The sequence below is a fragment of the Paralichthys olivaceus genome, chromosome 24 (genome assembly GCF_024713975.1).
Source record: "Paralichthys olivaceus isolate ysfri-2021 chromosome 24, ASM2471397v2, whole genome shotgun sequence".
NCBI lineage: Eukaryota > Metazoa > Chordata > Actinopteri > Pleuronectiformes > Paralichthyidae > Paralichthys > Paralichthys olivaceus.
This window is the reverse complement of record NC_091116.1, coordinates 2,831,395-2,846,583: the sequence shown is the minus strand read 5'-3', so window position 1 is coordinate 2,846,583 and position 15,189 is coordinate 2,831,395. Positions and strand designations below refer to the sequence as shown.

The window sequence follows — 15,189 nt, the reverse complement described above, 5'->3', positions numbered from 1 at the left end:
GGCTGGGAGTCTGGGTTAGAACTGGTCCATTGTCTTTCAAATCTACAGTAAAAGTCATTCAGTTCGTTTGCAAGTTTCAGGTCTTCCACAGAGTGGGGGGATTTGGTTTTGCAGCCGGTGATCACTCGCAGCCCCTTCCAGACTGACGAGGAGTCGTTGGCTGCAAACTGTTGTTCCAGCTTCTTTGAGTACTGTCGTTTGGCCTCCTTAATCTCCTTGCCAAACGAGTATTTTGCCAGTCTGAAACTATCCATGTCCCCAATTTTGAAGGCCGCCTCCTTCTCCAAACGAAGCTGTTTGAGTTTTGCAGTGAACCAGGGCTTGTCGTTGTTATAGCTCACCCTGGTGCGTGTTGGGATACATCTGTCTTCACAGAAGCTGATGTATGACGTCACTGCATCTGTGTATTCATCGAGGCTGTTGGAAGCAGTTCTAAAAATGTCCCAGTCAGTGTTATCCAGACAGTCACGCAGCTCCTCCACAGTTTATCTGTTGCTCCAGTTCTTGGATCTCAGCACAGCAGGTTTAGAAAGTTTGAGTTTCTGCCTGTAAGCTGGGATCAGGTGAATAAGAGCGTGGTCGGACAGGTCCAGAGCAGCGCGGGTAACTGCATGATACGCCTTGGTGATGGTGCTGTAGCAGTGATCAAGAGTGTTCTCCCCCCTGGTCGGGCATTTGATCAACTGTTTATATTTCGGGAGTTCCTGAGATAAGTTCCCCTTATTAAAGTCCCCGAGGACAATAACAGGGGAATAAGTGTTCTCTCTCCTCCTCTCCACCCCCAGTACCTGCTCGGCGAGTTGTCGTTGTGCTTCGCGCACGTCAGCTTGCGGGGGGATGTACACGCCGGCCAGGGTGAAAGAGGTGAACTCACGGGGAGAGTAGAACGGTCGGCAGGTAATGAAAAAAGTGTCCAGGTCCGGAGAACAGGACTGTAAAATGACTTTCACGTCGCTGCACCAGCCCTGGTTTATATAAAAACAAACCCTCCGCCTTTTGCCTTGTGTGAGAGGATCGGGTCGCGGTCCGCGCGTAACAGCTGGAAGCCGGTCATCTGTGCGGCGGAGTCTGGTGTGGCTTCAGTCAGCCACGATTCCGTGAAACACAAGACAGAAGTAAGGGAAAAGTCTCTATTTGTCCGGATGAGGAGGCGCAGTTCGTCCATCTTATTGCACAGCGAGCGGACATTGGAGAGGAGGATGCTCGGGAGAGGTGAGCGTAATCCCCGCTCCCTGAAGCGCACCAGGGCCCCAGCGCGCTTCCCTCGTCGTCTCCGCCAGAGTCTCACTGCGTGTCCGAGGACCACCGCACCTTTGATGAGTAAGTCCACTAAATCCACGGAAGAGGCGATAAAGTTGGGACATAAATCGGATGGTGTTGTGTCCCTGATGGAAAGAAGCTCGTCCATCGTGAAAGTAATCCGAGTAGGGTCGCAGTAAACAGAATTAAATACTAAAAACAAACACAAAAGTGCGCACCAACACACCGAGGCGACCGTTCGTGGCGCCATCTTGGTGTGTTTAGTCTTAAGTTGTGACTCTTCTCTGTTTTAGCACATCAGTGGTGGAACATCAGTGGTGGAACAAACTCCCGACCAATGTCAGGACAGCGGAATCGCACTCCATCTTCCGCAAAAGACTCAAGACTCATTTGTTCAGACTTCACCTCGACCCTGCATAGCATGACTCCCGAGAACCGGAGATGAAGCTGAAACAGCGCCAAAATCTTCAGTGGCCGGGAGGGGCATTACGTCTATAGTAGTTTAGCACTACCATAGACAATGAATGGGAATGTGTTTAGGGCCGTTTAGCTAAACAATCCACGGCTGCTGCGTGGGAGACCGGGGTCGATTCCCAGATGGAGAGGAACATATTTTTTACATAAAATGTCGAGAATTTCCTGTGAAAGTGAAAAAAATAAAAAAAACTGAATCCACACCTGCATCCACATTAAATGGGTTCCTCCCCTTCCATTCATCAAGTTTGCACAGGATCTAGAAAAGAGGGATTGTAGAGGAGGAAAAGATGTTCTCCATCTCATACATTATTATCTATTTGCTCAGGGTACTTTGTAAAAGACAAATAGAAGAAATATCATCTGAAAGAGGACAACAGTTTTGCTCTACTTCCACTGAATGTTGCTTGGTCAGAACCACTTCTTCCAACTGTCTGATTAAAGTTTTCATGACTTGTTCAGCATAATTTATATAAATAATATATAGATATAGATATATACATTGTATAGATAATATCAATATACCTCTAGTAGCTGGGTTAAAGAAGACTGTGACTGTGTTGCTCCTCTTCATTGGAGGGATGAACACAAGAACAGCGAGAAAATGTAGGACGAGGACGCTGAGCCAGTGAGGGACGGCACTGTACTGACTGGCCCTGAACTGGATGTTAGTGATGTGCACCGTCTCCAACAGACTGGCCACCATCAGGATGAGACTGATGCAGAAGAAAACGTCTGCAGGACACAACATACGACAGTTCAGTCAACTTTTCAATAACATCATGTATCTTAGCTGTGATCTTGTGTTGGAAATGATGTTTACAATAAAACTCGAGGAACCTGTTGTTCACAATAAATTAAACAAATTAATAATTTCTTTTAAAGTCACACTGTCCCGTTGACCAAATAATTGACACACTTTTCAGTGGAACTACTTTCTACCAAGAAATGTTCCCTTTCCAGCATCACAGGGGTCGGACACTCACTGATGAGAGGCGTCCCCCTGGTGATGGGCAGCAGGTTGTTCATGATGAGCAGGATGAGGGTCATCTTGAAGGAGGAGCGGATTGGGGCCCAATAATACTCAAGATTAGCCGTATGAAACATCTTACTGTGTGGTTGTTCAGGTATATGAGGGGCAGAGGAGATCTCAGCATGTAGATTCCTGAAAAGATCAATGGTTCAGTTACAACCAGTATACTACTGTTTACTTCCTCTATTTACTTTGTATTCTATTTACATGCTGAAAAACACATATGGGTCACAGTGTAGAAATTGTTAAATAAAACTTTTGACTGTCCTTTCACTTTGCTGGGGACAGTGGAGGGGGCTGAGGCCTTAAGACAACAAGACAACAATAGACTTTATTTGTACACATTCACATTGATAGATATAATCTTTTTTTTTTTTTTTAGTTTATTAGTCTAAGCCAAGAAATATATCCTATATATCATCAAAAATCATGTACAAATACAGTAACAGAAAATCACAGAGATGGATGTAATTTAATATAAAAAACAAAGAGACACTGTGACACATACATTTGCCCATCATTTATCTGGTCTTTAGTCAAACAGTCTCTTACCTTTGCTGAATAAAACACATCACATGCGTAAAGTAGTTGTAGAGCAACATCTGCTGTAGTTTGTTGTTCTTCAGTCACGGAAGTTGAAGGAAAAGTCGAGGAAGAGAGACAGAGATGAAGCTGAAACAGCGCCATAATGTTCAGTCGCCGGGAGGGGCATTACGTGCATAGTGATTTAACACTACCATAGAGAATGAATGGGAACGTGTAAGGGACGTTTAGCGCAGAAGGCCTGTGTTCGATACCCGGCAATAGACTATTTTTAGCCAATTTTTTGTATTTCGAAAGTTGAGCAGATGTAATGTCAACATGTACTTCTGGAATTGGTTTATTTGTGTAACAGACAATGAAAACCCTAACTTTTTTCTTGAAATATCACTTTTGTAATAATAAGATAGTTAAGTGGGCCTTTTCATGTTTTAAAACATTTTGTGGCAATGACATTGACTTGAAATTGAGAGCAGGCACTGCAAGTCAGAACTGTTCATCAATAGGAAACACAAGCACAGCATTCTGTTTACACGGTATATTTTAGAAGCTCATAGAATCAAGACTGTTCCCTTCAAGTCTAAATCACTTTTGTATTGGGTCTGTTGTTTGCATTAGGGGCCAGCTGGGCTTTTATCCCCACCCTGCCCGAGGTGTGAGTTGTTGGGCCATGAAGAGGTATATTGTTATCGTGGTAAAAGGCTCAAAGTTAACTAGAAAGTGATTCTGAGATTTACACACTTCCAGCACTACCAGTAATTCTTTCAAAATGACTTGTTTATTTTATTGTATCTTATTACATGTCTCTAATTCCTTGGGTCTTCTCCTCCCCTCCTTGGTCCATGCTGTGCGGCTCTCCGGAACCCATCCTGGCTCGGGTCCTGATGAGGGATGGACCTAGTGAGGTCACCGGTTTGTCGCAGGGCTAACGTGGAGGGTCATGCAACCACCAGCACTCTCACCTGAGGACCTCTTACCTTGGAGCCATGTTCACTACTACTACTGCACATGTTGGACCATGAGGGAGGTAGGAGTGCCCGGAGGGACCAACGCGCCCTTGGAAGACCATGCCAACATCCAGGTGGTGATTCCCGGGCTGGATTCAAGCCCATGACCAGAGACTGTGACTCCACCCCCCCTTTATTTCCTTTTGTTCCCCTATATATATTTTTTCTCCACTCACCCCAACCAGTCCTGGCAGAGGCCGTTGATAGATACATGTAGGGAAAGTAGATTTAGTTCTCATGGCCAATGTGTTTGATGTGCAAGTGCTGCCAAATATATACAGAATACATCCTTGCTGGCCCATCCACTGCGGACAGAGAGGGGGATCCCCTCCGTCTCCTGTTTATAATGCATGAAAATCCAACTTAACTGATTAAAGCTTTTGACAAGACCAGTTGATGCAGTCGTATTTTTTATTATATATAAAAATATATTTTTATTTCTCGCCGGAGTAGTCCTGGTTTGGGGAGATTATTACAGCTGGAGGTGCAGCGTGCAGGGAGAAGAGGCATGATAACCTGTGTTATGTTATTGCTCATAGTTGTTTTAGCTTTATGGTGTATTTAGTGTTAGTCGTTCAGTTTTGATTGCTTTTTTGTCATAGGGTTAAATATTAAAAACCTATGTTGGAGCTAGTGAAATAGGAAGTATATTCTGGGGATGTATAGTACGAGACCTGAAGAGGTCTTTCTGAGCTTGCTCCACAGAGCGCTGTGTGAGCTTGGGGTTCAGGGTTTTTTTTGTTTTTTTTTTGTCATCAAGAAATTAAAGCATTTCTTGATGATTTTAGCCTTTCTGATCCCTGGCGGTTCTTGTATCCTACAGGAAGAGAATATTCCTTCTTTTCCCATGTCCACCACACTTACACTCGAATTGATTATTTTTTTATAGATAATAAATTCATCTCAAACCTTAAGTCATGTAAATACGAAAGTATTGTTATTTCTGATCAAGCTCCCCTGGTTCTGGTACTAGCTTTTCCAGATGCTGACTATACAAGGAGACACTGGAGACTAAATCCATTGTTACTCTCCGACGAGAGCTTTCTCTCACACATCTCTACACATATTAAAACTTTTTTAAGCATCAATAGAACACCTGATGTGTCTAATAAAACAATTTGGGAAGCTATGAAAGCGTACTTAAGAGGAGAAATTATATCATTCTCAGCATATAAAAACAAGCAGACTGACATTGCTAATCAGATTTTAAACATAGATAAACAACATGTAAATTCACCTTCACCTGATCTGTACAAGGAGCGCTTGAAACTTCAGGCCGAATTTAACGTTCTTTCCTCTCATGAAGTCGAAAGTCTCTTACTTCGGAGTAAAAGTAACTATTATGAGCACGGTGGAAAAACTGGCAAACTCCTGGCTACTCAGCTGCATGGGTTGAGAATGAACCAACTTATTGCTGGAGTACAGACTGATAATGGATGTATAACATCTGACCAGAAAGAGATTAATGACAAGTTTAGAACTTTCTACTCAAATTTCTACTCTTCAGATTGTACAGCAGACTTTAATATTATGGAAAACTTCTTTAATAACCTTGACTCACCGTCCCTTTCTCAAGACCTGAGAAATAACCTGGATGCGCCCATCACCCAGGAGGAAATTTCAGCAGCTATATCTTCTATGCAATCAGGTTAATCCCCTGGCCCAGATGGGCTTCCATCAAATTTCTTTTTAAAAAATTCTGCTGATCTAGCCCCCGTCCTGTACTCAGTGTTCTCTGATTCCTTAAACTCAGTTGCACTCCCTCCCTCGTTCAATCAGGCCTGTATCTCCTTGTTGCTGAAAAAAGGCAAAGACCCACTAGATTGTGCTTCATACAGACCGATTTCATTGCTAAACACGGATGTAAAGATCCTCGCCAAAGTTTTGGCCCACAGACTGGAGGATATCCTTCCTTCTGTAATATCGCCAGATCAAACTGGTTTTATTAAAAGACGCCATTCGTTTTACAATATTTGTGGGCTATTTAATATTCTGTACTCCCCCAAACATGTGGTTTCAGAGTGCCTTGCCTCTATGGATGCTGAGAAGGCATTTGATATAGTAGAGTGGAATTATCTTTTTTTTTACACTTGGAAAATTTGGTTTCGGTTCTGTCTTTTTGTCCTGAATCAAAACATTGTATAAATGTCCTTCAGCCTCTGTTTTGACCAATAGTCATTACTCTGAATACTTTGATTTACACCGTGGGACCCGGCAGGGTCGCCCACTAAGCCCACTCCTTTTCGCAATTGCCATTGAGCCTCTTGCAATTGCCTTACGTAGCAATGGGCGGGTACAGGGAATATGGAGGGGAGGAGTCGAACATAAAGTCTTGCTGTATGCAGGCGACCTACTTCTGTTTGTTTCAAAACCAACCACTTCTCTACCAGAAGCCCTCACGATCTTAGATAATTTCAGTCAATTTAAATAAAAGCAAACTATTCCCAATTAATAAAGAAGCTCTTAAACTTAACTATACCCATCTCCCATTAAGGTGGTGAAAGATCAATTTAATTACCTCGGAATTTGTGTCACCAGAGAATTCAAAAACTTGTTTCAATCAAATTTTCTCACTTTATTTGATCAGGCAAAACAGATTTTGTCTCTGTCCCTTATTGGAAGAATAAACTCGATTAAAATGACATTGCTTCCAAAGTTCCTCTACTTGTTTCAATGTCTTCCCGTTCTCATCCCCAAATAGTTTTTTAGGGCCCTTGACTCATTATTGATATTTTACATTTGGAATGGTAAACACCCTCGGCTGCGGAAAGCATTTCTCCAAAGATCCAAGCAGGCAGGGGGAATGGCTCTGCCTAATTTCCAGTACTACTACTGGGCAGTGAATATTGGGTGTTTGTTATTTTGGAGACATTTCCATCTTGAACCCACTTCCCCGGCCTGGGTTACAATGGAGGTCTGTGCCAGTAACCCTGTTTCCTTACCTGCCCTCTTAGGTGCCGCACTTCCACTTGCTTCGGATATTCCCAAGAGCAACCCAGTAGTTAAACACTCCCTGTTAATCTGGGGCCAATTTAGGAAAAGTTTTGGACTACAGCTTTTTTCACTTAAAAGCCCAATTGCTGCTAACCATCCATTTGCTCCTTCAATGGCTGATGGCGCATTCAATATTTGGCACAGAAAAGGTTTGAGATGCTTTGAAGATCTATACATTGATAATTGTTTTGCGAGCTTTTCTCAACTAACAGAAACTTTTTGGCATTGCCAAAACCCACTTTTTTAGATTTTTACAAATTAGGACTTTTATACAGCGCTTAACGACCCAATTTCCTTATAAACCCCCAGTTACCCCTGTTGATATATTTCTTTCTGTTAACCCCACCTCTAAAGGTATCTTGTCCAATCTATATAACCTTATTTCCAAACTGCACTGCTCTTCAGTGGCAACTATAAGAACTGCTTGGGAGCAAGACCTAAATTACACCTTTACAGAGGACACATGGGACTCGGTGCTTGATCGGATACACTCCTCTTCTATGTGTTCTTGACATGCACTTTTACAATTTAAAGTAGTGCATCGAATCCACATATCAAAAACCAAATTAGCGCGAATGTATCCTGATGTCGACCCTACATGTGATAAATGTAAAGGCGCACTTGCCTCACTCTACCACATGTATTGGACATGTCCCTCTTTAGGTAACTTTTGGACATTGGTTTTCCATGCGTTATCAGATATCCTCCATCATCGAATTGAGCCCAATCCCTTGACTGGTATTTTTGGCATTGCTCCAGATTTGAACTTACATAAAGCTATGCTCAACTTTCTTGCTTTTGCCTCTTTACTAGCCCGACGAGCTATTTCACTTAAGTGGAAGGACCCAGCTCCTCCTTGCTGTTCACATTGGCTCAGAGAAAATGATATCCTGCATGAATCTAGAGAAGATTAGATACACTATTCGGGGATCAGAAAACAAATTCTACAGAATATGGCGCCCCTTCTTGGTATTTTATGAAAAACCTTCAACAATAATTTTTGAGTAGCCGCCCCCCCCCCCCCCCCCCCCTTTTATTTTTTTTATTTTTAAATTTTTTAAATTTTTATTATCTATTTCATTTATGTATCTATTTTTCATGTATTTCACCTTTTTTTGGTGGTGTCTGTGCTGTGCTTTTTTCAGTTATTAAATCTTATTAATCTTTTATCTTTCCAAGCGTGGTTGTAATTTTTTTATTTTTTATTATTATTATTATTATTCTGTCTATTTACATTTTTTTGTCAGTAGATGTTTAAGTATGTCCATGTCCGGATGTTTTGACAAGGGATTGTTTTGTTTTATGGATGTTGTACGAAAAATCTAAAAAACTTTTTTCCTGTGCATTGATTGTCTTATATGTATTTTATCATTAATAAAAAGACCATTGAAAGAAAAGTAGTTTGTAAAGAATTGTTTTGCTGTATTGAGAGACCTGCCTGAGATTAACAGATAATTTACTCAAGCTGAAAAGTGCACCACCAGTGATGATGATTCTCAGACTGAGTGAGGTTGTGACGATATGTAATTACTTGCCAAAAAGCCCTTTTTTATGAAGTTACAACTAATTAAACACATTCCTGCACATGCCTAAACATGTTTAAACACATTAGCAGCAGTGTTCAAACATTGTAAGTGAAAGAAGTTTGACTTCTGACCCAGCTCTGAAAGCTGCCTGAAATGGACCACACTAAATGTCTGATTACTAGCAGCCAGTTTGTGCTAGGGTGGAAAGCTGATATTGTTGGGAAGAGGAGAGTCTAATCTTTAATTTGGTGTATAAAGGCAAAATTAAGCAAATTTTTTCTACTTGTCAGCGCCAGTGTACCAGGCGATGTACGAGTTCTTACCCCTTTTGCAAAATAACTTCCGCAAAATCCCACCCCCCCAACCGAGCTCCACTCCCCGCCCGCTCTCCGCTTCCCCAACGGGCGCTGACCTTCGGGGACGTGTGCATTTATCAGACCCGTGGTGCCCCGGCTGCTTTGGTGACACTAGATGACCTCGAACTGATCGCTGGCCCTCGTGGTGGCGACGTCTCATTTGAATGTCTGCCCTATCAACTTTCAATGGTACTTTTTGTGCCTACAATGACCACAGGTAACAGGGATTCAGTGTTCGATTCCAGAGAGGGAACCTGAGATCAATTATTATTAAATTATTGATGACCATATACGACAAAGAATGACATAATGTGCCACACTCACGGCTGATGAAGGGCTGGATGCTGAGGGTCAATGAATTGTGTGAGATGTGTCAAATCTGTTGGTTATTATTTTTGTTCATTATCATATGTAAACAAATGTAGGCAAGATTTTTAAAATATATTTTGCATTGAAGAAATAATTGTCTGCATTCAGATTGAGCTCTATATCATCAAATCAGTAATGATTGGATGACTAATGTGCATAACAAAGACATAAATATTACATAAACCAATCCTTTTAGCCCATTATTAAGTGGAACATAGTAAATTAAATTAAATGGAAACAGTCAAACACATCTGCAGAAGCATTGACAATTGTATTGATTTAATATACACACATACAAATATTAATAATATGCATTTTCATTAATATCTTATGCCACTGACAGTATTCGACCAACACTCACAAAGCACTGCTCAATAGCCATGAATCTATGAATGAAATTAAAATATGAAACCTTTATTTGCAGTGTAAAATCACATTGAACACATGAACAACACACAACAATACAATACTTGATCACAGAATGTCAGTGCCTGTGTTGTGCATCAATAGCTCTCACACACTAAAATCACATAGATCAACATGTAAATATACATCCTCTCAATTATTTCGCATCAGTTTTAGAAACCAGCCAGCATCAAGGTCCACACTTTCCTGACACACACACACATTTTTTTACAAACACGAATCCAAACATGCTGCAGAAATGCACAATTCCCCATGCTCTCAGTGACACACAATGCAACAATTAGTTTGCAAAAATGTACCCACTTCCCGGTGATGGTAAAGTAGTTGACTACAGCTGCTCTACAGTGTTTTCCATTTTCATTATTTTATTTTCATCCTACTACATTTATTTTATAATGCTTGTGCTGTTAAGATTTCACACTATGTACTTACTGACACATAGACTTATATTTTGTTGATGCTTATGTACATATCTACATACTTAATTTAACACTTCATAGCATATTTAATTAATTCCCTCAAGCATATCACACATTATCTAATGGATATGAAATCCTTGATTGATTTTCTTCATTTGGTCAAGAGACTAACCTCAGTCTCAGACAGGGATCACTGTAGCTATCAGTGCAACATGTGTATAGTAGCCGCCTAGCTCAGGATTTGTGTATGCTCCGCAGTGATGTGCATCATATAGAAGTCAACCTGATAAACCCCCAGGGGCCGCCATGTTGTGCAGTTATAAAAATTGCCATGGAAACGGTTGCTTCTTAAAAATCTTCTTTGATGATTGATGTGGCGGCAACCATCAAAGGGATTGCTGGCCTGCAAATCCTTATCAAATCCAATCAAAGAACCAAAAACTCTAGACATTAAAGGATATTTCTTTGGTCCTCTGAACTACCAAACATAAATAACAAGTTCCCTTGCTTCAAGTTATTAGCTTGTGAAAATAATAGACCGTCAACTGAGAAGACCACAGTCCTCATTAGTGAAGACAACAATCCTGCCTACGGAGACAACCGCTGATTTGTTCATTAAATATTCATCAAGAAGACACTGCTCTCATAACTACAAATCCCCCTTTACCAAAATGGACATCCTGGTAAGAATTATTTTTTTTTAGAAATGTATGTTCAGGTTGTGTTGAGTGGACTTTTAATAATGAATTCCATGTTTCTGTTTTTCAGGCATGTGGAACAATGCAGTCTGAGATTAAGGCTCTGAAAGAGAAGCTCAAACTGAATGATGAGCTTCTGATAAGGGAGCAGGAGAAAATGACAGCTCGCTCTAAAGCCCACATTGGTGTCCTGGCTGAACTAGCTGTACAGAGCAACAAGGTGAAGGCTCTGGAAGAGAAGCTCAAACAGAACGATGAGCTTCTGATGAGGGAGAAGGAGAAAATGACAGCTCACTCTAAAGCCCACAATGGCAAACTGGCTGAACTGGCTGTACAGAGCAACAAGGTGAAGGCTCTGGAATTGAAGCTCAAACAGAACGATGAGCTTCTGATGAGGGAGAAGGAGAAAATGACAGCTCACTCTAAAGCCCACAATGGCAAACTGGCAGTACAAAGCAACAAGGTGAAGGCTCTGGAAGAGGACAATGTGGCTCTGAAGGAGAAGGTGGCCCTTTTGAAAAGGGATTTGAGCAGGCTTGAGCTTGTGGTGACAGAGATGGAGGAAAGGCAAGCTCACAGCCAAAAGATTGACTCCATGGACAAGGAGACTCAAACCAGCGATCTGCTTCAGGATGAGAATAATGCTCTTCAAGAAGAGCTGATGAAGCTCAGAGCTTCTTATCATGAGGTCTGTCTGAATCAGACTACCAACCAGGAGAAGTTCGACACTGAGCTCCAGGAGGAGAAGCAGGAAAAGAACGTTCTCCAAGAAGAGCTGATGAAGCTCAGAGATTCTTATCATGAGGTCTGTCAAAATCCGACTACCAACCAGGAGAAGTTCAACACTGAGCTCCAGGAGAAGAAGGTTCTCCAAGAAGAGCTGATGAAGCTCAAAGCTTCTTACAATGTGGTCTGCCACTGTCATGAAGCTGATGTTTCCAGTCGGGAGCTCAATGGAGAGAGTAAGGATGATGTCACTGAGGAGAAGTCTCTCTCCAGTGTTCTCCCTGAGAAACCAAAGAAGACTTCACTCTGGAAGAGAATCCGCCACGCTCTGGGGTTGAGAAAACCACAGTGTTGGAAGTAGTCAGCAGCGCCCATCCAACAGCACCTGAGCTGACCTTACCCAGTGTTGTAATGTAACGAACTTCTTTAATAACCTTGACTCACCGTCCCTTTCTCAAGACCTGAGAAATAACCTGGATGCGCCCATCACCCAGGAGGAAATTTCAGCAGCTATATCTTCTATGCAATCAGGTTAATCCCCTGGCCCAGATGGGCTTCCATCAAATTTCTTTTTAAAAAATTCTGCTGATCTAGCCCCCGTCCTGTGCTCAGTGTTCTCTGATTCCTTAAACTCAGGTGTACTCCCTCCCTCGTTCAATCAGGCCTGTATCTCCTTGTTGCTGAAAAAAGGCAAAGACCCACTAGATTGTGCTTCATACAGACCGATTTCATTGCTAAACATGGATGTAAAGATCCTCGCCAAAGTTTTGGCCCACAGACTGGAGGATATCCTTCCTTCTGTAATATCGCCAGATCAAACTGGTTTTATTAAAGGACGCCATTCGTTTTACAATATTCGTCGGCTATTTAATATTCTGTACTCCCCCAAACATGTGGATTCAGAGTGCCTTGCCTCTATGGATGCTGAGAAGGCATTTGATATAGTAGAGTGGAACTATCTTTTTTTTTACACTTGGAAAATTTGGTTTCGGTTCTGTCTTTTTGTCCTGGATCAAAACATTGTATAAATGTCCTTCAGCCACTGTTTTGACCAATAGTCATTACTCTGAATACTTTAATTTACACCGTGGGACCCGGCAGGGTCGCCCACTAAGCCCACTCCTTTTCGCAATTGCCATTGAGCCTCTTGCAATTGCCTTACGTAGCAACGGGCGGGTACAGGGAATATGGAGGGGAGGAGTCGAACATAAAGTCTTGCTTTATGCAGGCGACCTACTTCTGTTTGTTTCAAAACCAACCACTTCTCTACCAGAAGCCCTCACGATCTTAGATAATTTCAGTCAATTTAAATAAAAGCGAACTATTCCCAATTAATAAAGAAGCTCTTAAACTTAACTATACCCATCTCCCATTAAGGTGGTGAAAGATCAATTTAATTACCTCGGAATTTGTGTCACCAGAGAATTCAAAAACTTGTTTAAATCAAATTTTCTCACTTTATTTGATCAGGCAAAACAGATTTTGTCTCTGTCCCTTATTGGTAGAATAAACTCGATTAAAATGACATTGCTTCCAAAGTTCCTCTACTTGTTTCAATGTCTTCCCGTTCTCATCCCCAAATAATTTTTTAGAGCCCTTGACTCATTATTGATATTTTACATTTGGAATGGTAAACACCCTCGGCTGCGGAAAGCATTTCTCCAAAGATCCAAGCAGGCAGGGGGAATGGCTCTGCCTAATTTCCAGTACTACTACTGGGCAGTGAATATTGGGTGTTTGTTATTTTGGAGACATTTCCATCTCGAACCCACTTCCCCGGCCTGGGTTACAATGGAGGTCTGTGCCAGTAACCCTGTTTCCTTACCTGCCCTCTTAGGTGCCGCACTTCCACTTGCTTCGGATATTCCCAAGAGCAACCCAGTAGTTAAACACTCCCTGTTAATCTGGGGCCAATTTAGGAAAAGTTTTGGACTACAGCTTTTTTCACTTAAAAGCCCAATTGCTGCTAACCATCTATTTGCTCCTTCAATGGCTGATGGCGCATTCAATATTTGGCACAGAAAAGGTTTGAGATGCTTTGAAGATCTATACATTGATAATTGTTTTGCGAGCTTTTCTCAACTAACAGAAACTTTTTGGCATTGCCAAAACCCACTTTTTTAGATTTTTACAAATTAGGACTTTTATACAGCGCTTAACGACCCAATTTCCTTATAAACCCCCAGTTACCCCTGTTGATATATTTCTTTCTGTTAACCCCACCTCTAAAGGTATCTTGTCCAATCTATATAACCTTATTTCCAAACTGCACTGCTCTTCAGTGGCAACTATAAGAACTGCTTGGGAGCAAGACCTAAATTACACCTTTACAGAGGACACATGGGACTCGGTGCTTGATCGGATACACTCCTCTTCTATGTGTTCTTGACATGCACTTTTACAATTTAAAGTAGTGCATCGAATCCACATATCAAAAACCAAATTAGCGCGAATGTATCCTGATGTCGACCCTACATGTGATAAATGTAAAGGCGCACCTGCCTCACTCTACCACATGTATTGGACATGTCCCTCTTTAGGTAACTTTTGGACATTGGTTTTCCATGCGTTATCAGATATCCTCCATCATCGAATTGAGCCCAATCCCTTGACTGGTATTTTTGGCATTGCTCCAGATTTGAACTTACATAAAGCTATGCTCAACTTTCTTGCTTTTGCCTCTTTACTAGCCCGACGAGCTATTTCACTTAAGTGGAAGGACCCAGCTCCTCCTTGCTGTTCACATTGGCTCAGAGACATGATATCCTGCATGAATCTAGAGAAGATTAGATACACTATTCGGGGATCAGAAAACAAATTCTACAGAATATGGCGCCCCTTCTTGGTATTTTATGAAAAACCTTCAACAATAATTTTTGACCCAGCTCCGAAAGCTGCCTGAAATGGACCACACTAAATGTCTGATTACTAGCAGCCAGTTTGTGCTAGGGTGAAAAGCTGATATTGTTGGGAAGAGGAGAGTCTAATCTTTAATTTGGTGTATAAAGGCAAAATTAAGCGAAATTTTTCTGCTTGTCAGCGCCACTGTACCAGGCGATGTACGAGTTCTTACCCCTTTTGCAAAATAACTTCCGCAAAATCCCTTCCCCCCAACCGAACTCCACTCCCCGCCCGCTCTCCGCTTCCCCAACGGGCGCTGACCTTCGGAGACGTCTGCATTTATCAGACCCGTGGTGCCCCGGCTGCTTTGGTGACACTAGATGACCTCGAACTGATCGCTGGCCCTCGTGGTGGCGACGTCTCATTCGAATGTCTGGCCTATCAACTTTCAATGGTACTTTTTGTGCCTATAATGACCACAGGTAACGGGGATTCAGGGTTCGATTCCGGAGAGGGAGCC

General features: G+C 41.9%; 1 protein-coding gene across 3 annotated transcripts in view; it reads left to right on the top strand.

Moving 5' to 3' along the window:
• Positions 1–15,189, top strand: part of LOC138407077 (golgin subfamily A member 6-like protein 25) — a 122,094-nt gene that overhangs the window by 72,816 nt on the left and 34,089 nt on the right. For 2 of the 3 annotated variants that reach the window (XM_069521417.1, XM_069521419.1), the window contains exon 3: positions 11,323–11,448. In XM_069521417.1, the coding sequence (XP_069377518.1) occupies positions 11,323–11,448 (126 nt within the window). Of the gene's footprint in view, positions 1–11,322; positions 11,449–11,565; positions 12,694–15,189 lie in introns of those variants that run through there. The other variant, XM_069521420.1, reaches the window with a different exon arrangement.